The 22,577-nt window shown below is 38.1% G+C and overlaps 1 protein-coding gene across 1 annotated transcript in view; it reads right to left on the reverse strand.

Moving 5' to 3' along the window:
- The window catches only part of PRIM2 (DNA primase subunit 2), a 104,084-nt gene that overhangs the window by 63,387 nt on the left and 18,120 nt on the right, over window positions 1–22,577 (reverse strand). Inside the window, exons 5-6 of the mRNA XM_069851479.1 lie at window positions 21,915–22,010; window positions 20,925–21,062 (exon numbers count right to left, since the gene is read on the reverse strand). Of these exons, the coding sequence (XP_069707580.1) occupies window positions 20,925–21,062; window positions 21,915–22,010 (234 nt within the window). The remainder of the gene's footprint in view (window positions 1–20,924; window positions 21,063–21,914; window positions 22,011–22,577) is intronic.

The following is a 22,577-nucleotide window of genomic DNA, read 5'->3' on the forward strand; positions in this document are numbered from 1 at the left end:
AGTTGGAACTGGATGATCTTTAAGGTCCCTTCCAATCCAAACCATTCTATGATTTTCTAATTGTTACTGAACATCATGTGAAACACCACTCTCCATTTTATGTAAGAAAATCAGTTTCTGTTCACACTAACTTGTGACCTCCTCAAGACTAAACCTGTGCAGAATATTTAAGCAGAGAAAAATTATCTGGGACAAGGACAATAAGGTTAACGAGGTTGGGAAAATAAAGTTTTTTTTCAAATACACACAAGAGACAATGGAAAAGATTAAGAGAAAAAAGCAAACAGCTTCAATAAAATGCCAAAGCAATCACAGTAACCCCACAGCCTATATAGGGCATTGTTTTAGGAAGGAAGGATTAATGGGAAATTATTTGTCTAAGAGATTATCTCTGCTCTTTAAGGTCAACTCAATAAGTCAAAACGGAAGGGCGCATCCAACAAAACACTTAACTTCTTTTTTTATTTCAAATTTTCTGCACCTAATGCCTTTAAAAAGGGACAGACAAAAACAACTGTATATTGTCCAAGCCTGCCTGGAATTATCACTCAGAAAATGAGACTTTAAATAGATTTGTCCCATTCTAACTCAGATGACCCTAGTATACACTGGGAAAATAACAAAAGCACAGTTACCTCTTATGGGGGTAAGATATGGAGAAGATCAAAGAGACAATGTCACGAGCAGGCCACTGACAACTTATGCTAAATTGAAAAACAATAAATAAGCAAAAAAATAATAGCCCTGGTTAGGATGAGGAAACACAACATAAACAAAACAATAAACAAAGAAATTTAAACTGTTCTCATTGTGCACCTAATACTTCAGCGAGGCAAATCTTGTTTTAGGAATGACACATTCAGAACTTCATCGTTTAAGCAACAAACGAATGTGCCTCCTCCACACTGACTGTCTGACCACAGCAAGGATACGCATCCTCAATTTTAATTAAACTAATAATAAATTCAATAACTACACTGACAGTTCTGCTTCATTTTCCTAAATTAACATATTCTTTTGATTCAAGTTTTAGATAATAAAAAAGCCTGAACATACACATTTAAAATATATATAATTTATAGTAGTCTAGTTGGTGATTACAAGCAGTTAGATGCATTGTAAACCACATCAAAAAATAGCTATTAAATTTTTTGTATGCAAAAAAATATTTTATTAGGTTTATCTTGTAAAATTTAGAATGCCTTGGCTTAAACTCATGCATCAGAGTTCTAGGGTTGGTTTAAAATCAGTTTGTATGCCAAAGACATTTCACTTCATCTTGTGGATAGACTTATCTTAACAGTTGAGTAAATAATTAATAATTAAGTGAATATACCTGACATTGCCCTTCTGCAATAAAGACTTTCAGTTTCGTGGGTCTAGCGCTCAAAGAATATTCAGGTATCTGGGTTTTTTAGAACCCATGTGGGGCTTCTGATCTAATTCTGTGTAACTGGATCATAACGGAGTTGTTTAAATTATATTTTCAATTCAATCCAGTACACAACTACACTGCACACTGCTTTTTCTGACTCACACTTCACAAACAAGGCTTATAAATGCAAGTAGTTAACAGGGAAACACAGGACAGCCAGCTTTTATCGCTAAGGTATCGCTTAATACCTTATGCTCGGTGATCCGGTGGGTCTCTTCCAACCTGGTTATTCTGTGATTCTGTGATTCTGTTTAGGATTTATGAAGTCAGATCTCTACTGCTGAGGAAGTACTACTTCCCTTATTACTTTTATTACTTTGACAAAGACTTGCAAACTGCAGGAGGAAACTTAGTTACAGGAGGAAAACAGCAAAACTGAGCTATATAAGAAACGCTGTTTACAGAAAAAATATGTCAGAATGTGTGTTGAATATTTTTCAAGGCTATTTTATTGCTTTATCTTGCCACAAGGGCAGACAACTGAAGAAGCAGGCAAACAAATTCCAAACTGATGTATTTTGTTACTCAAGCGTCAACTTCTTCATGGGTTTAGCAGCCAGAACATCAGCAGTAACAGGATTTCAGCCCACTCCTGATGTACAAGACAACTCAAACACATATTGGCGTTTAAATCAGGTAGACTTGAGCTGAATTAGAAGCAAGTCTGCACTACGTTTGCACTATATTCAAGTTCACATCCAGTAAAGCCATAATATGTAGAATCACATTCAGAAGGTAGTTACTTCCATGCCTGCTAGACATGCGCAGTCTCCACTAGAGATACCACCACAAATCCTAAGGATAAAATCATTATGTTTGCATGGAACTGCATCTGTTACTGCATTCATCCACTTCTCCAAGTCATCAGCCACAGTACAACATAACACAGATGTGGGTCTATTATCTTCAGCTGCATAGGTAGCCAATTCTGTTATCTCTGCAGTAAGCTGCACAGTTACCACATAAACATAAAATTATATTTTTTTTTTCCCAAGGCTGTGGCTCTACAAAAAGGAAGCAGTGTAGGGGTTTTATTTATTTATTCTAGGACTATTTCTATTCTAGTAATAGCGTTGTGGGGTTTTTTTTAAGTTTGTTGCAGAATTGGAATTGTTGCCAGGCAAGGAACACACAATATCCCATTTAACACTGATCTGACAACAACAGAATCCAAACAAGATACAAGCCTGTGGGGAAATAAGATTCTAAAATCGACACTTTATTTGTAAACTGCCTTGGGTAACTTGATTCTAAGTCGTACTATCGGCCCAATGAAAGGAAAAAAGATCTGGTTTCACTAATAGATCCAGAGAAGGTGATAAGAGTTTTTGGAACAATAGATCGCTTACTTAAAAATGCAGGACATCGCACTCTGACTGCAGCAACGACTTGCAAAACTGAGGAAGGCCACTACAACACTCAACCTGTCACCTTGGTTTTTCTCTTGTGCCTGTTGCTTTAGCAGACACGGAAGGTACATGAAGTGATTGAACAAGAGAAGGTTAATAGAAAAGCCAAATAAACTAAAATTGTTAATTCAACTAAAACGTCTAACATCACTCAAGTACTATGTAAAGATAGTAACGCCATATTCTTGCATGTGTGTTTAGGTATCAGAGCAAGGAACGGTGACACGTGATTTGGACTGTTTAGCCTAGAGAAAAGGAGGCTGGGGGGAGACCTTACCACTGTCTAAAACTGCCTGAAAGGAGGCTGTAGCGAGGTCGGTGTTGGTCTTCTCTCCCAAGCGATAGGTGACAGGATGAGAGTGAATGGCCTCAAGCTGCAGTAGGGGAAGTTTAGATTGGACATTAGGAAAAAATTCTTCACAGAAAGGGTTATCAAGCACTGGCAGAGGCTGCCCAGGGTGGTGCTTGAGTCACCACCCCTGGAGGTGTTTAAAAAGCAAGTAGATTGGTAGATGAAGTGCTTAGGGACATGATTTAGTAGTGGACAGGTACAGTTGGAGTTGATCTCTAAAGTCTTTTCCAACCTAATGATTCTATGATCAGTAAGCAATTATTTTGAATATTGAAACAAATGGTTACATACAGTATGTAAATCCATACAGAATACTGCAATACATAAACAGATCAGCTTTAATACTTAAACTTTCAAAAAAAGCCAAAGAAATTAAGTTGAGGGTCATTCAGGACATTAAGGGCATCTGATATTAATAAGTACCTTTAAAAAACGAGTTCAAGCAACAAGGCTCAACAGAAGTCAACCGCCACTGGCGTGGCCACATCCATGACTTGAACTGACCCATGACTGTCAAGCTTCCTAAGTCTGCTCTGTTCTGCGTTAAAAGATGAGACTGCACAAGACCCCTCAGCAGACTTATGCAGGAAAACATGTAGCTGATGGGAATAAGAAGGATAGGTAAACACCTCCAGTTGCTGGTTCTGAAGGACAAGGATGGATTTGTGTTACACAGCGAGAGTTCCTGCTCCATCAAAATACCAAAACCAAAATTACTATGAGAAACTAATGCATTTCTGGAGACTATCTGGTCTTGAGAGATCTAGGTAAGAAGCAAGATTTGTAAACTTCTTCCTCCCTTCAGTGAAAACAGTCTGAGGCTATCCCTAAGCTCTAATAAAACTGTCGCCAGCACAACCCACACATTTAAAATTAAAGACCTTCTGCAAACCAGGTCCTTCCCCCATGACAGGCTGAAGACCGGGGCCTGTGGAGGTCTGGTAAGCGGGAAAAACTGTATAACTCAGAACTAGGTGTATGAATGTCACATCATCTCCCTGAAAAGTTTGAGACATAACCGTGTGGTATTAGCTAAAACCTGAAATACGTTTTTCTTTTCTACAAGAAACTTGACCTGCAATTTTGTAACTTTGCAGACAAGAATAAAAATCTGGGACTGGAAACAGTACCGGCGTGACTCCAGAGCATCAGGAACAGTCTGTGCGTTTCACACAATGCCAAAAGCAGGACATCCCTCTAAGTATCCAGCTGGCAAAATGATATCTGCAGAGACATGGTAAGCTACATTTGCAGGAAAATCAAACACGAAAATACACAGATCTTAAACCCTTAAAAGAATATCTAGAAGACCAGTCAGATTAAGGTTACGTACAATGAATATAACCATGTCAAGGCCAAGAACAAAACTCTAAACACAAGACGACTCCTACAACCAGATGTCCACTGATGACAAAGCACCTGCAGTATTTCAGGTTATAGAGGACTTCAGGGAATATGAAAGGATGCTGATGGAAAGTGCCAAAGTAATAATCTTAGAAAGCCAAAAAGATATGAAAATAGAAGCAGGGTTTTCAAAACGGATGAGTAGCTAATTAATAATAGTTTTCTGGTTTATGGATAAGGAAAATGATGCTATTTGGACAAGATCAGCATCAGCTGGTAAAAAAAAAATATTCTGAGAGAAAGAATCACTGATGTCATAAAGATTAGATAATGCTTTTAACATATATTAGTAATAAAAAGGAACAACAAGTGCACATGTAATAAGAATATAATGACACTAGGAACAAAATTAACTAAGGCACTAAGGAGAACAAACAAGAAGAGGAACTGTCCCTAAAAATCAATGCTAAGTAGTCTCAACACTAATTAAGAGAAAAACATAACTGCTCATTTATGGTCAAATATTCAGTTTAGTTGATGCCAAACCTTACAGAATGAAGTCTAATGACTCAAAGATTAATGTGCATAGATATAACAGTGGACAAAACATGATATTATCTCAGACACTGAAAACTTCATATGCACCAGATAATATCTGCTATATCAGATTAAAAACCAGAATAAGCTACACATTATGGTTGGACTCGATGATCTAAGAGGTCTTTTCCAACCTAGTGTTTCTATGATTCTATGATTACAAATACATAAAAGCCTAGTGCCTGTGAATGACATATCCAAGAAAATTCACAAGGCAACTCTTAAGACATCATCAGAATTTTAACATGTTGATAATTTCTTAACTTTTGCTTATCAGTTCGTACTGACAGATACAGGGAAATCACAGAACTGAAGATTAATGGCATTTAGTGAAATGCTTTTGCATTTAGTGTAAACCAAGAGCGTAAAAATCAACCTCATTTACATGTATTCTGCATAAGACCCAATACAACCCATTTTTCTTTACGATTAAGAACTCAATCTCCTATCTTCATCTCCTTCACCATTACTTGCTCAGTGCTCCTGTGGTCTCCTCTGATGGGCACAGTCAGAAGTGCAGCTACAACCTCTGGGGCCAGGGAAGCACCTGGACACACACTTCACAAGCATCAGGCAAGAACCATAAGAAAAATGTACTGATAATGTGACTGTAAGTGAGACTAGATGCAACAGCAAGCCAAAACCCTCTTCCAGTCCTTGCCCCATTAACTCTGTGCTGATCAGAACTAAAATTACTACCGTGGCTTACAAAGAGAGTCAGCTTTCAGAACAGGGAATCAACAAAGTTGCTCCAAAAGCCACACTCCACAGGCAAAATGTTCTGTTAGACTGCATGACACAACACGTGGAGGTGCAGAGAAGGTTCATATATAGCATATAATTTTTAGGTTTTTTTCTAGGCTTGCTTTTCTGAAAGTGAATTCAAGCCCAACACAGAAAATGATGCTTTTGCAGAGCTCACTTTAAGTTAAATAAAGGCTTCAGACAAAAAACATAAGCCTAGCAAAATTTACAAGCTAACTTAAAAACTGACAGAATTACCCAAAAGATTTTTTTTTCCATTTCTACTTTCCATTTTGAATCCTGCAAATACAGAAAACTTCTGTTTGAGTCCAATTATGCAGTCAATGAAGTATAATTGCTGTACCATTTCCAAGTAATACTAAAAGTGAACAGTTTAATTATGTTTGCTAAGTGACAAGACACAGTAAACAAAAAGAAGGAATATTCCATATTGCCTTTTCAGATTTCCAAAAGTAAACAGAAATAAATTAGATCTTAAGTATTTTAGCTTCAAAGAGTACTGCTACAAATTACAGATAAACACAAGAGAGCAATTCTACTGTCGACATCTTCTGCTCATGCTTATAAAGTTTCCGGGTATTTATGCCTTACAAAGATCATTCAAGGAAGCAATGAATTACCAAGTAGTCAAAAAGGATTAAGGAAACTACCAAGAAGTCTCCTCTCATGCAATTCCTTAGAACGTCAAGGGATGTACCTGAACTGCATCACCTGCATGTCCTTACCTTTATTTAAAAGTGTGCAACAAAGTCTTACTTGAACATATAGAAACTACAAACTAAAGTGGTGTAATAAAATCCTGTAACCTTCACAGACAGCATCTGCACAGTGAGATGTGCCCCCATTGGTGGCTCATTTGATGCCCCACAACTCCCAAGTTCTCAGAAGGGAATAAGATTACCAGTATCATCCTCTCTTTGTCATATTAGCTCCAATAAATGGCATTTTAAGCAGCACTACAGAGTCTGACTACCTGTCTTCCCACAATCAAAACAGACCAGCAGCTCCTGATGCAAAAGTCACTCAAGAGAAACTTAACAGCAGGGGACAAGGGGCGGGGAGGGGAATCAGTTGAGCATAACACACTGATTATGCAACTCTTATTTATTTTATTTTAATTGAGCAGTAGAACACAGGTTTATGCTCATGCATTGTCTGATGTGGTTTGCTTTGCATCAACTGAAGTATCTCAGCATCCAGTTGAGAAACAACTTAACTCTTTAAAGAGCCAGGTACTATCTTTGTACCATAATAAAATCCCCAAAGTCACCTAACTAACACAGTGCTGGGTTCAAAGTCATGCAGCTTGGAATAATTTATTATTGCCTCTCTCATTACTTCAATCATCTTCAATCATTGTTCTACCAGTATTATCCCGTGCCAATGGACAGAATTGTCTAACAGGTTTTAACTAGGAATGGTATTGAAATGAAAATCAGGAGTTACTCCTCAGTCTAAATTTAGGTAAATGCGCATCACCAAAAGATCCACAACACTCCACTCTTTATTCTTCGCAAACTAGCTTCAGATCACAAGTCCAACTGGACTATTTAAATCTGGTTACTCTAAAACTGGTTTGTACTGTAAGTTATGAACTACTGTAAGGGTGGAAAGAGAACGTAACTACCAGCATCAAGAGGTCTCCTCTCCAGTGCCCTTTGTTTCTTCTACAGAAGCATCAGAGAACATACCATATTTAAAAGCAGATTAACCCCAAGACTTTCATTTGTCCAGTAAAAACAAGCTAGAGAAACATTTTCAGTAAGTCTAGAAGACTGTTTTAAAAGAAATAGCGTAATTTGCCTTTGAAATTCTACTTATTAAAATACCTACAAAGCAAAATGTTATTTTACGTGACACAGAAGAGACTGATTTTAAATTAAAACGTATTATAAACTAATTCATAGGTCTTATTCTTAAGCCTACATCCTCTGTCACATTTCTTTTACTTATTTGTTCATGCAATACAGGACATGATCAACTTTCATTGAGAAACAGGAATTTACTTTCTGTCACCAACGATACGTCGCTAGTGTTCTGCAAGGGTGCCCAGGAGACTCAACTCTTCCAAAAATTACTTTAAAGGGTTGTCATATGGTATAAGAACCAATTAATAGCTTTACTCATGTACTTTCACAACTGGTGGGATTCTTCCCACTTTTTCAAACAAGTATTTCAACATTATCATGTACTTTAAAGAGGATTCTTCTGATTCACAGCTCATTTTTAAAGGGGGGAGGTGTTGGGATTTCTACATTTTTTAATTTATTTTTATTGTTTATACATCAAAAGGACGGAGTAAAAAGAAATACAAAGAATTAACAAAGCTGGTAATGGAACAACCTTCACCTAGTTTGGCAGCATAACTAGGAAAACAACAGGGAAAACTCATGGGGTTTTCTATTACTTAAGGAGCTCTAAGCACTGCATCCCAATTTAATCCATTTATTTGCTACGTACCTACATAAACAAAGACCATAGTCATTAATAAACCATGTCATTTCGCTTAACTCCTGGCAGATGGTAATAAAAAAACCTTTGCTTTCTGATATTTGTTCAAGACTACAGATTATTTAAATTAAACATCATTCCTTACAAACAGAAAAATACTAGTATTTACATAAAATGAAACTGTTTACATAAATACATTAAAAAATTTATAGCTAAAAAGATCTTCACAAGCTACATGTAAATTGAAACTGTATATCTTCATTGGTCTGTTTTCCCTGATACTTCATCTTATTTTCTGCCTTTCCACAACCCAGATGCTGAACAGCTAAATCCAGTGTCCTTTCAAAATCTACAGAGCACATCTAGGCTTTCACAACATTTCACTTATAGCTGGAGACTTTTCCTGTGACCCTGGCTGTTGAATAAATCCATTACCACCTTGCAAAATCCATTTTTACTACAGAAGATCTATATTATAGTACTTATATTCACATTTATACTTATATTTATATTATAGAACTGATGAGGACGAGTCTCACAAGGAGTGCCTGAGGGAACGGGGGTTGTTCAAGCCTAGAGAAGAAGAGGCTGAGGGGAGAACTTATCATTGTCTACAACTCCCTGAAAGGAGGTTGCAGCGAGGTGGGTGTTGGTCTCTTTGCCCAGGTGATAGATGATAGGACAAGAGAGAATGGCCTCAAGCTGCACAAGAGAAGGTTCAGATTGGACACTCAGAGAAACTTCTTCACTGAAAGGTTTATCAAGCACTGGCAGAGGCTGCGCAGGCAGGTGGTGGAGTCACCTTCCCTAGAGGTGTTTAAAAGATGGTTAGATGAAGTGCTTAGAGATAGGGTTTAGTAGTGGACAGGTACAGTTGGGATTCATGATCTCAAAGGTCTTTTCCAACTGAGGGATTCTATGATTTTACTTTAGTGTCTCCTCCCTCAGACAGATGAGGCATCGTCATGCAGATGAGATGATACAAAAAAAATGTATCTATTTACTTAACACCCGACACACTATCAAATACACATATCCCACACAGAATCTATGCGAAACCTCTCCCACTCTTCTATTTCACAGTAACATAACGGAAGATCCAAAGAATAGCTAACATCAGCCCAGGTAAGGCTGCCTACTGGTGCAGACGTTATTGCTATTAGACTACCTCCTCCTCACATACCTGTAGAGGAAAGAAAGCCACTTCAGACCAAGAAATTTCAGTTCATAGCAATGTCAAAGTGCTCCACGTGAAGCTACTGCCATCTTTCAGGACTCCAGTGCTCGTAAGTCCAGGTAGGCTTGAAACACTTCACAGGTTACTATAAGGATGGAATACAGCAGCACAAGGCCTCTCTTAAAGAAGGCTAACTCAGTAATATTTGCATACCCAGCGTTCAATTCACACCTTTTTTCAGGCAGAACAGCTCACATGATACAACTGGGTATAGTATAATATATAACATATAACATATTTAACATATAATAATAGTATAAATCTCATGGAAACGCAAGGCTTGATAAGGAACGGAGAGCTCCTCAATAAGGAATGGAAAAATCAACTAGAAAGTAAGCTCCCTAGTGAGAGGTAGCTTGCATCAGTGGGTCGGTATTTCTCTGTAGGCCACCAATATGGGTATTTAGCCAAAAAAATTATTAAGAGTGAACTGTAAAATAACCAGAGATAACCTAGCAGGAGATATAATCAAAAGAAACCCCAAGACAACCAACCACTAAAAAAACCTCTTTCACAATCTGTGTCAGGTACCCAGGAAAAACCTAACAGCGGGAGCCAGGGAGGAAATCAGTTTGGCATAATACACTGATTATCGAATTTTAAAACGTATCCCTGCAATCAAGACATTCAGGAATACAGTAGTGCCCTCCTCAGGCAGGAAAGTTTCCGCCCAGTGACAGGAAAGCAAGTGATGATCCAGTAGAAGCCTGGCAGCAGAGTACAAGCAAGGCAGAGGCACCTGATGGTCTCCTGGAATAGTTATTCTAATAAGGATCTGCTTCTTCACAAGCCAGAGCTGCAAAGTGAAGTCACAGCAGGGAACACGTGGTCCAGGCAGGGTACACTAACAGTACTACTAGAGCCAAGTTTAACTACCCTAGCTCTATGTTTGCAGCCTAATTAAATCATGTTTCCAATATTTCAGGAAGACAACCCTCCAATGACTTCAGTGACAGTCTGTACGGACTGTCTGAAAGACATCAGAATGTGTTGTTAGTGTAAAAAAGTCCGCTCAACTCTACTGCCTCTGGACTGTACCCTGCTTTACTATAACCAGGAAAAAATATCCTGATAAATAATCTTCATTTACAAGAACTACAAGAAATGTGCACTTTCTTTCTAGCCTAAATACGCAGTTCAGCAACTAATGGCAGAAGAAATACATTAACAGATGAAATTCACTTTAGGAAATTGCAGTAAAATGAAACATCATACAATGAGACCACCCAGAAATCAGCTGCAGCAACAGTGACAGCGACTGGCATTTCTAAAAACACTCACTTCATATGTATTTAAAACAGCTTAAAAATACATATTCACTAAGTTCAAAATGCATATTGCTGCAGGTTTTTTAGAGTGCAAAACACTTGAATCATCAGTAAAATTAGGTTTTTTAAAAAATCAGTTTTACAGCAAAACTTCTTTTAAATGTATCTTGGCAAATGCATTTCAGAGATGAGACTTGTGCATACTTTATACACTTGCTGCTTAAAGAAGTGCTCCAACCTCTAGAAAGATTCTATACATTAATTAACCAAGTGTCATCTGATACAACTATCAGTTGTGCATTTAATTCACATCTGACTCTGAGCTACAAATAGTCATTTCCCAATTTACCTCCTGATTAAAAGGATTTAAGAGTCAGTCCTTCCCCAGTAGTCAGTCCACTTGTGGGAACAGCAAAAAAATGTGAACATCACGTATACAGTGTACATCCACTGGCCTAGGATACCGTAAAACTTCACTCAGGAGAACAGCCACCCTCTATATTTCATGGAGAAATGTATGAAAACAAAAAATCATGTAAATGGAAAGGCTGTCATCACAAGTTTTAGTGATTCAACACATTTCTCTTTGCCTGCTCTATAAACTGGCATTAAACGTTTTATTTTTCCAGATCCCATATTTGTCTCAGCCCTTTTGCCATTAATCCAATTTGTTGATTCAAACTGTAATCACAGCTGAAGATACTGCAGCTCAACTTAGGTCTCAGAATAACTTGCGTGATGCCAGTTCTTTCTTGAATGCTTAATCTGACACTCAACCACCGTACACATTGCTTTCAACAGCTACAAGATCTACAGAATTCACTGGGGCTGTTTTTTTCTGGTTTAAAAATAAACATACCATGATCAAATAGTTTGTCAATTTGTAGCAATTTAACTCTGCAATCTGGCAACCAATGACTGGACTGGAGAGAATGGCAGGAAGATGCACCGTGGAAGGTTTAGGAAAAGGTTCTTCATTCAGAGGGTGGTGGAGCACTGGAGCAGCTCCCCAGGGAAGCAGTCATGGCACCAAGCCTGACAATATTCCAGAAGCCTTTGGACAATGCCCTCAAACATGGTGTGAATGTTGAGGTTGTCCTATGCAGGGACAGGAGTTGGATTCGATGATCCTTGTGAGTCCCTTCCAACTCAAGACATTCTACGATTCTATGACTACTCACAACAGCAATTCCTATCAGCATCGGTATTTAGTGTGCTATAAAACATGTATTATGTATAAACAAGGTGCAAATTTTTGGATATCTGTAGAGTAGGTTTATAAGCACGTGCAATACGCTGGACAGATAACATCTAAGCAGAATCACAAGAAGCAAGAGTTACAGATTAAAAAAAATGAAAAATCACCCATGGGGAATGGAGGTGCATTTAATCATTTGTTACTTTTCCGTTATATAGAATTTTTTTATTTACATTCCAAAGTTTTAAAAAAATTCCTCTCCCCTTAACTTCCAAACCAACTTTCAACAAGGAGGCAAAAGCAAGAAAAGAATCACTTTGAAAAGCAAATACAAGGTGGGGATTCATTATGAAGTGTAAAGAAGAAATGGGGGAAGCAGCCCCCCAAGTCCCTTCAAAACACAAGGCTTGAGATTAGCAGAAAGGATGAGTCAGAACAAGAAAAAGTCCAATTTTAAGAGCTGGCAAGGGCATGGACTTCAAACAGAAGAAATTTTTTTGTCTAACAGAAACGATGAAATGAGTTACCAGAGGGATTAGACAAAGAGTCAAGCAAGAATAAGCATACTATTTATATTTTACAGAAACGTCAAACTTATCATAAATACTTACAAAGTTGAAGTCAGAAACAATTTGAAAGTTAAGACTAAAGTGACTTGCTCTTTAGAAATATTATAAAAACGTGGTCAAACCCTGACAGTTACGTTTGTTCAAAAGTGTCAGTGAGGCAGCAATGTTGCTTTTCAACAATCATGAATTTAAGTATCCATCTACTAAGCCCAGGGAATAACTGTTGTGTTCTAAAAGCAACTATATCACTTGAAAGAATTGCTTTAGACAAAGCACATCTGAGATTTATGCTCCTTTACAGAATCCTGCAATGTTGTAGGCGAGACCCAATATATTCAATTCAAGGGAAGTTTATGATTTACTGTACATGGCAGCGGCTGGTAAATTGTGTCTCTTGAAACACACATAAAACTAGTAATTGGCTGAAACTTGGAGCTCAGTAACAAACCTCTATAAACGTACGGATGGGTGAGAAGTCCAAGTCCCCAAGAAGGGATTCAGCCAGTATTACGAATCAAGTTTCCCCAGAAAATAACTGCACATACAAATTGGTCTCATTACACTAGAAGGCTGAGAAACACACCATGTACCTCTTCACTGGCAGTTTGGACGGCTCCCTGTGTCACTCACATCCTCCTCCACTGGTGTGGTCCACAGGAAACAGCAGCTAAATCACTCACCAGTTCCAGAAACCTACCTAGCTTTCTCCAAGAAAAAAGCAGAACACAACAGATGAAATAATTTGTCTTTATGTCCAGATAGCTACCACTACAGCTATCCCAGAGCAATTGTCTCTGGGCTGCTGAAGGCTGTAAGAAAAATAATCAGGAGATAACTCAAATTTCTAACACAGTGTAACCCTGAAATACAGACTGCTCTTTACTTACCAACCACACACGCCATTACAGTTCTTTCTTACTGACTACAGTGCATCATTCTGTATCATTCTATAGTGCATTTTTGTTGGCTTCTTCTCCCAAGTGGCAAGTGATAGGACAAGAGGAAATGGCTTCAAGGTGTGCCAGAGGAGGTTTACACTGGATATTAGCAAAAATTTCTTCACCAAAAGGGTTTTCAGGAATTGGAACAGGCTGCCCAAGGAAGTGGTTGAGTCACCACCAGTCCTGGAACTGTTTAAAAGATGTGTCAATGAGGTGCTTAGGAGACATGGGTTAGTGGTGAGCTTAGCAATGTTATGTTTACAGTCGGAATCAATGATCTTAAAGGTGTTCTCCAACCTGAACAATTCCGTGATTCTCAAATTACTGTTACCAGCATGTTAATAAAATGTTTTCACATGACATTTAGCAGTTACTATAATATTAACTAATGCAGTTCTAGGTATCGCATCTATCATATAACAGAAATAAAATTGTACTTCCTGCTAATATATTCTATGCCAGTAGTTTTTCTGAAATTTGGGGGATATCTGAACAGCTAAGCAAGCCTTCCACATGCTTTGAATCCTGAACATCTTGCTTTGTTAGTCTTACTATTATGAAACACCTATGCTGACTTGAAGATGAAATTATTTCCATATAAAACAAAACAAACAGGACCATGGAGAGACCACAGCAATTGTTTGCTGACATTTAACAAAATCTTATACTTTGTCATAGATGCAAGAAGCAGGCAGAAGAAATAGTAGGACAAAATACTGAATACAGTCAAATTCCCTTCAGCCTCCTAAAATTATAATTATGCCAGCAGCCTATGTAGTCTCTAAAAGAAATTCATGTACTTCAATCAGTAAAGGAGATAAATCACTAAAAGATGGATTTATGAAAATAACCAACTATGGGAAAATCAAAAGGCCACGGCAAAAGGAAGGTTCACAGAGAAAAGTCCAATAAGTTTCCCTGTCTTGCAGGTAACCTTTCTGCATACAGGCATGAGTTCTCTCTTGACACACACACACACACTGAAGATACCTTCCCTGACTTTGCTTTCCCCACTCAAAATATCTCTGTTTCATTCAGTAGAGCCATCATGCCTTAGACAATGGCCTTACCGTATAACACAACTCAGAAATGAAAACCAGCTGCTTCTCTGCAAAACTCCCATAGAAAACTTTCATCTGAGAGACTCAGAGGACAAAGTCGCTGTAATCTCATTTTACCCTGCACTGCCAAAGTTATTACCTTACTAACCTTGTATGTGCATATTATAAAAATCATCCATTTATGTTACAGTGAATTACTTCAAGTTAACACTGGGAACACAACACCTGAAATGAATTTCAAGTGACAAGACCATCATCAATCATACTTTCTCAACATTAATGCCACTACATACAGCCTTCTGCTTCACTGCTTGAAAACAGAGGTGTTTCAGGAAGAAAATATTCTGCAGGTGGTGCCATGTATACTGATACTTCTCCCAAATTAGCAGGTTCTTTGAACATACAGCATAAAGCAGCAGAAATAGCATATTTGGCTAATATTTAATTTTAAATATGATTTAAATGATTTGTCATTACAAGCTAGATTACTTGTTCCACATTTCTAACAATCCTGAAGATTACATCCCAAATCTGGAAAGGAATAAACAAACAAAAAAAACCCCATAAAAATTAGAAACGTCAGTCTTTGTTTCGCACTAAGTCCTCAAAACCTCACAATTTGATTTGTAGACATTTTATCAGATTACAAAAGATCATATTGCAAAGTAAAAAAAGGTAGGCATTAAATTAAGGAGAAATACGTGCTATCAAGACTTTGCATATTAACACTGGAATCTTGATTTCTTATTGTACCAGTCTGTTATTTTCAGTTAATATTTTAATTTGCAGACACTTAGATCCTATATGATGTTCTGATAAAGTATTTTCACAAAAGCAACGTTCTGCAGTAGAGTTATACAAGGACTAGCCAAATTATTACTTCACTGCCTAGAGTCAAGATGGGGGGAAAAGGGGCTGGATTTAAAAACAAGTATGACAAATCTACTGAAAAACCACCATCAGACTATGAATGGAAAGGTCAGTTATTCTATCACTGGTAACCACAAGTCTTTGTAAAATAACCTCTTCAACTCACAATAAAAGCACTCACCCTAAACAGGAATGTTTGCACATTCTCAAGCTTTTTACAGCTTTAAAATGTAATCTTCAACAAGCTCTAAAACTTTCAAGACAGAAACTTTTCTGAAGTGTAATGTTCATTAAGATAAGAATGACATAATGATTCAACCTAGTTGATGCAAAGACCTGACACTCACAGAGGCATCTCAGTCAGAGTCAGGTTTTTCAGCATCTATTATTCCCATCTCCGGAATTTATCCAAGAGCTGTTTCAGAGGAGGAGCACAGGAAACAGAGAAGCTAACACGACTGTGCGATCTGGAACCAGGGTGCCGAACCTCCTTTCCTCCAGTATCAAACCTCAGCAGATCTACAAGCCTGGACTGAAATTAAAAGAACAGCCAAGGTTAACCCACCACAAGCCGACAGCTAAATTCTCACCTGGCTGCTCGCTCGCTCCCCCTCCTCAGCGGGGGAATAGGATGAGAAAGCTCACAGGTTGTGATAAAGACAGGGACATTGCTTACTAATTACCACTATAGGCAAAACAGACTCGACTTGAGGAAAATTCAAGTGTTCGATGAAGTGTTCAAGGCCAGGTTGGATGGAGCTTTGAGCAACCTGATCCACTGGGAGGTGTCCCTGCCCGTGGCAGGGAGGTTGGAACTGGATGGGCTTTAAAGTCCCTCCCAACCCAAACTGATCTATGATTCTATGAAAATTAATGTAATTAGCCATCAATTAAAATAGTTTCAAGCAGTAACAAACAAGGACAAACATTAAAACGTCTTTTCTCCACTCCCTCTCAAGCTGAGCTTTACTCCTTCACGTCAGACTCTTCCACCTCCCAACACCGAGCAGCACAGAGGCTGAGAGCAGAGGCAGCTATCGTCAGTCCTTAACAGCTCCTCTCTGCAGCTCCTGCCTGCTCACATATTTCCCCTGCTCTGGCATGGTCTCTCACCCATAAGCTGCAATCCTTCAAGAAAATAAAAGACAAATTGCTTCAAGTGTGGGCTCTCCACAGGCTACGGTTCCTTCAGGAACTCTCCACCTGCTCCAACGTGTGGTCCTCATGGGTGCCATGGAGATCTGCCCCAGCATCATGGAGCTGCTCCTCTGATCTTGTTGCTCCCTCTGCTGCTTCTCACTCCTTTTTGTCCCCTTCTCCTGTCGATCCTGGGTATTCTGCCCTTTCTTAAATACACCTTCTCCAAGATGTTCAGGAATGCCCTGCAGGGGCTGGTTGAGTCACCTTCCCTGGAGGTGTTTAAGGGGTGGGTAGATGAGCGGCTGAGGGACATGGTTTAGTGATTGATAGGAATGGTTGGACTCGATGATCCGATGGGTCTTTTCCAACCTGGTGATTCTATGAATCTATGATTCTATGACCTGCAGGAACAGGCAGTGTCCAGCACGGGGCAGACTCAGCCTCTCCTAACAGAGGTCCCCCTGCACTGGGCACCCGCACCCTGTACACACAGGTTTAGTCAAGACTATGAGTGTTAATTTTAATAATAAAAAGAGCATTTTATGTACTCAACCTAAACCCATAATCTCTATATAAAGATTTTGTGATCAATAAAGCATTGGTACCGGACATTAAGTATCACAGAAACTGTCTTCAAAAAAGGGGACCCAACGTTGCCAATAGTTTCACAACTACAATGGAAAAGACCAAAATGCAGCACAGCATTACTGCAGAAATGTTTGTGTATTAGCGTAAACCCTCATGAATAAAATATAATGCAATTTGAATTAATAAAAGTTTGCTTTAAGTTATAAAACAATTGTAGAGCTAATATTACAATCTAAACAAACTACAGAAAATATTTAGGCTTTCTATAGTTTAATCATCATTAATGGCACAAAGGAAATTATCTGCTATCCAGTGGGTCAGAATACAGAAAAAAGGTCCTTGCAGCATTGATTTTGCACATAAAATTAACTTCTTCAGTTGCATTTGCAGTTGTCAAGAAGGCTTAGATAATATTAACTTCCCCCGATTATTGAGCCTCAAGAAATAGCCACATAGTCGAGATGTCCAACTTAACAGTCAATATGCCACATCTATTTTTAGAGGATGAAGCAAAACACAACTGCTCCAAAGGCTTGATTAGCAAGCGATTAAATCACAACTCCAACTAAACTGAATCTGCGCCAGTGTCAACACAAAACTTTTTTAAAAGTCGGTGCTATGAATCATTTACTGTTCCCTCAAAGCTCAGTATCAACACATCAATTCACTCTCATGATATTCCTCCTTTATAATCCCAGCTAGACTTACCCTGTAGCACGGAGGACAGTGGCAACACGAGCCTGCAATGTAGTGAGCAATGCAACGAGGCCAGGCGACCACCCAAACAGTTCAATGCTTTGGAGTCCTAGAAAGAGTAGGTTTAGTGCAAGCGCACTCCCATAAAATGCAACAGCTTCAGAACACCCTGGAAAAGGCAGGGCAAGCCTTCATCATGAAATCATCCCTGTGTAGGAATAACTCCTTCCAAAAACCTGTGTATGCGACTGCTCGGAGTAGTACCAAACAACCTTGGAGAGGCAAAACATGCATCACAGTACAGATAATCAATGACACCAGACAGACAACCCATGCTTGCAAAATTATGCTGGTTTAACTTTAAAGAATTAAACCACTAATGAGAGCCATAAGAAAGATTCCTCATAACCACATGCCTGAAAGATCATCTTTCCCCTGTCTACACTCAGGGCATTTTGTTCCTTAGAAGCTTACGACAGGCTGTCAAAATCAGAAGTTCTGGCCAAAGGCAAACTAACCCATACAAGATACAAATATTTAGCCTAATTTTATAACCATGTGAAGGTACAAACCACTTCTTTAGTAATAGCATTCAAGCCTAATTTGCATTATTACACCATTAAGATTTAAATTCCAATAAAACAAGGACTGTCTATTACAAAGTGCTGAGAATAAAGCATAAACAGTCAGACCAGACGCTGCAAAAAACCACTTAAACATACTCCCAAAAGCACACACAAGTAATTCTTACCAAAGTACTAATGTTATCAAATACATTCATTAAGAGGCAAATTAAACAACAAATCAGAGATGCTGTTCAAGGCTCTATTACTTCTTAATTAAGTCTGGCCACAATGCACAACTCTGCAAAGTCATGAAGACCTCTATACCACCACAGTGCCTGAAATTCAGCACATTTCTCAATTGATTTCTCCTTCGAGGCAGACACATACCAACACCCCTGTGCTACAAAAGCATTACCAAGCACTACTAAACCAGATGCCCTTGCAGAACTTAGGCCTAGATCAAATATAATTTCAACAACTGCTTTTCACAAACAATACTGGAAGTGTGCTACTGTGTCACAGCTTCTATTGAAATGAGACTCTTCGCTCCAGTTAAGGCTGCGGAAAATCACTAAGGACTATCCTGCTAATTTGTATGTTGCGGAACAGCAACCATTAAAAAGATTCCTTATGTACAATCCTTTCTTTAAAAAAGTATTCTTAAGAGTTTCACTGAAATTCAATTGGTGATTATAGTTTTGTCACAGCGAAAATTACACTGATTATCCAGCTACTAAGTGTCACACTCCAGTTACACCTCTGTTTGCTGTGACAGAATAACATTACACTGACCTCTGCAGAACATAGTGGATTTTTGGCCTCCATTTCCAAAATCCACAATTTCATAATATTCCTAGCATCTCTCATCAGGGCACTGTGCTGGCTAGAATTAGCTGAAACAACTTAATAAATGTGGTTTTGCAAATTAAATTAGTCACCAAAGTCCCACAACTTCAATCAGGAGCTTTGAAATAGGACAGAAATCACTAACCTCCTGTTATTATTTACTCTGAAAATAGAGTGAACTTTAATAAATAAGACGTGTGTATTTAAACTAAAACCTAAGGCAAACCTGAAATACTGCAATAACTTAAAACATAGCAGTTCTATAAACGATAGTTTTCCAAGCTTATAAGAGCGTTAACATTTCTAAACCACAATTACGAAGAATAACATAAAGACATACTTCTTTACTCTAAAGCAGCTATTAGCTTTAACAAAGTATTCTGGGTTAAATGATATTTGGAAGATAGTGTGTGCTCATAAGAAAAAGTTGCAGATTCTTCCTCAAACTGAGAAGTCAGGTCGCCTGCTCGCTACAGTTCCTAGTGTTTCTCAAAATTCTCCTCAGCTACTCACACAGGAGGCAAATTCCACAAGCACATGAAGCTCCTCAAAAGTATTTACGGGAGATGCAGAAAATCTGCATGCTTGCTGCATTTCTGCAGAATACATTCATCGTTTCTGAATCCCACATAAGTGTTACCAGCTTTCAGGAAGAACATGTTGCATCAACTGAAATAAGGAAGCCACCAGTCGCAGTTGCATGGAAGAGTTCTCATGGAAATGTTCACAGAGAAGTATCACGATTTTCACTTACACATTAAATAAGTAATTCAAGACTCCAGTTATATTCAAAATTAACAAATTAGAAATTTAGCATGCTGGCAGTTTCTTAAAGGAATACATTTTTACTTCACACTGTTTGTTCACTATCTGCTCGTGGTCAACCTTGGCAGTAATGTGAACTGTAATATAAGACTTTGAAAACATTTCTAAAAAGCAATCCAACCTGCCTTCATTCTATTCAATGTCATATTTTCTAGGACTAAAATTTTGTGCATTATACATGATGGCCAGCTTTTAAACTCTGAAAAGTCTAATATTGTAGACCTACAGACTTCTAAATTGATGACTGGATTCCCAACAGAACATTCACAAACAGTATTTACCAGAGGTGGCCTCACTAGATTTGATACCTCGAACACCTGACATGGATATATCTTGCATACGTACATATCTTATGCTCATTTCAGTATTCACCAGCAAAAGGAAAAAAAACACCAATCACTATTCTACTTGTTTCAACAAAAAAACTTGAAAAATGTTGAGGGAGAAAAGTTTGATACGAAGAGAAAACACAGTTGTCAGCATGTGGCTAACATTCTGAATGGAAAGTCATGCTACTCTCTCTGTGGGAAACAACTTTTAAATCTTGTAGCAGAAATTTCTTTATAATGCACACCACATGCTAAATTCCATTTAACACTAATGAACCCTCAGCTCATAATGAACTCTTTTTTTTACTGCTGTCAGCACTTTTGATAGGGTTTCTGATATTGTCCAGATGAAAGCAGATAAATCTAAAAATCCAAAGGCTATCCAAGAGTGTCCACTAAACAATGCAACAGAAGTTGTAAATATCAGACTTTCTTACCGCGAGTGCTTTAGATAACTTTGTTCTATAGTTATTCAAAACAATTGAATCAATGTCCTTAAGTGGCACATATGCAAAGCCGTCTTTAATAAACACTTTTCTGGCTCTGAACAGATCCACAGCATCTACGAGTCCAACCTGAGAAAGAAGAAAAGCCCACACTGTGAAACAGCAAAATAATGCAGCAACGATATTTACAACTTCAGGATTCAATCTAGACCAGCAAAGCTTTAAGTCATTCTCTGTCTTTTAACAAAGCTCTATCCAGGCAAAAGGCAAAGATTTTCAAGTTAAATGTTGACTTCGGAATAGTTTATCATTATTTTGATGAAAAAATATTGTCTACTTACACAAAGACATGCAACTGAGAAAAATGAGCTACTGTGAAGTTTTTATCTATGATTATAAGCCCAATTATGTAGCTCTGCATCCCTTACTGATTTGACATTTGAAAACGGATTTCTGTTTCAGGCTTCTTGCAATATCTGATTCACGTAAGCTACACACAGAAGGTCTTGGAAACATGTCTGGAACACAACAAACTTTGCTCCAAAGACTCAGTGGGCTCCAGTAGTTACTTTTTTCCTCTCCCCTTGCTCTCTAGCAAGAAGAATTTTAGACTAATAGAATCAGACCAAACCTAGTTTGAGCAACAGATGTCTGAGAACGTCTCCATCCTGAACAGTCTGTCAGACAGACAAGTCATTTGTCTGAGAACGTTAAAACTTCAGACTATTTTTCTGGCAAAAGACAAAGGTTGGCAGAAGAGGACAGAAGACGTTAATGGTGGTTTAAAGATCCCTTCATTCTACCAGTACCTCCCTCTACCCTTAATACTGACACGGGGAAGAGGAATTCTCATCAGCCCCAGTTAATTTAGATACTTTGATTAACTGTTAGCTATAGCATTATGTAAACTTAAAATTATTAACTGAGTTTAACTGAAAGAGAATGAATGCAGATCTGTGGAACTTACTAATTTCTGCTTACCTTATAGAACATTTGTTCTTTTACTTTAATCATACTGAGGCCAGGGGTTGATGCACACAGCTCACTCGCCAACTCATTTTTCAGGTCTTCACTAACCTAAAATTAAGAGCTTGTTTTAAAAATGCTGAAATACTTCAAAATAAGGTGCTTTTATAAAAATTAACATGAACTAAAATATTACTTAATCTGTAACTACATCATCGCTTTAGTTGACAAGGGAAAAAGGATTAGATATTCGGCAAGTGACCTAATTCAGCAGAAACCAGGAAAATACTAGTTGTCAATAGTGTTGAGTAATCTTCCTTCTGAAGTAGTAGTGAAGAATTTAAAATATAATTAAACATTAACAGAAGAACTATAAACCATGCTTTTTAAAAGTAACACTTTTCAAAATAAAACCTATTCTGGTAATCATTTAAAATTTATACACAATTAAGTACAGCTTTTAGGATTCTAACCAAGACTGGAAAGACAAACAACCTGTTCAACTTTTGACAGAGTTCAGTGATGTTTGCCAGATAAAATACTGTGAGGTTCAAAAGATTTAAAGGAAATAAAAAGCCAAGAGAACTCTCCTGGGGGCATCATCTGGTGCTCATCCGAGCCTCCACACTGAACTGATTCTGCTCTCTCCACAGAAGACAATTCACTAGTTTTGCCTCC

The sequence above is a fragment of the Phaenicophaeus curvirostris genome, chromosome 2 (assembly GCF_032191515.1).
Source record: "Phaenicophaeus curvirostris isolate KB17595 chromosome 2, BPBGC_Pcur_1.0, whole genome shotgun sequence".
NCBI lineage: Eukaryota > Metazoa > Chordata > Aves > Cuculiformes > Cuculidae > Phaenicophaeus > Phaenicophaeus curvirostris.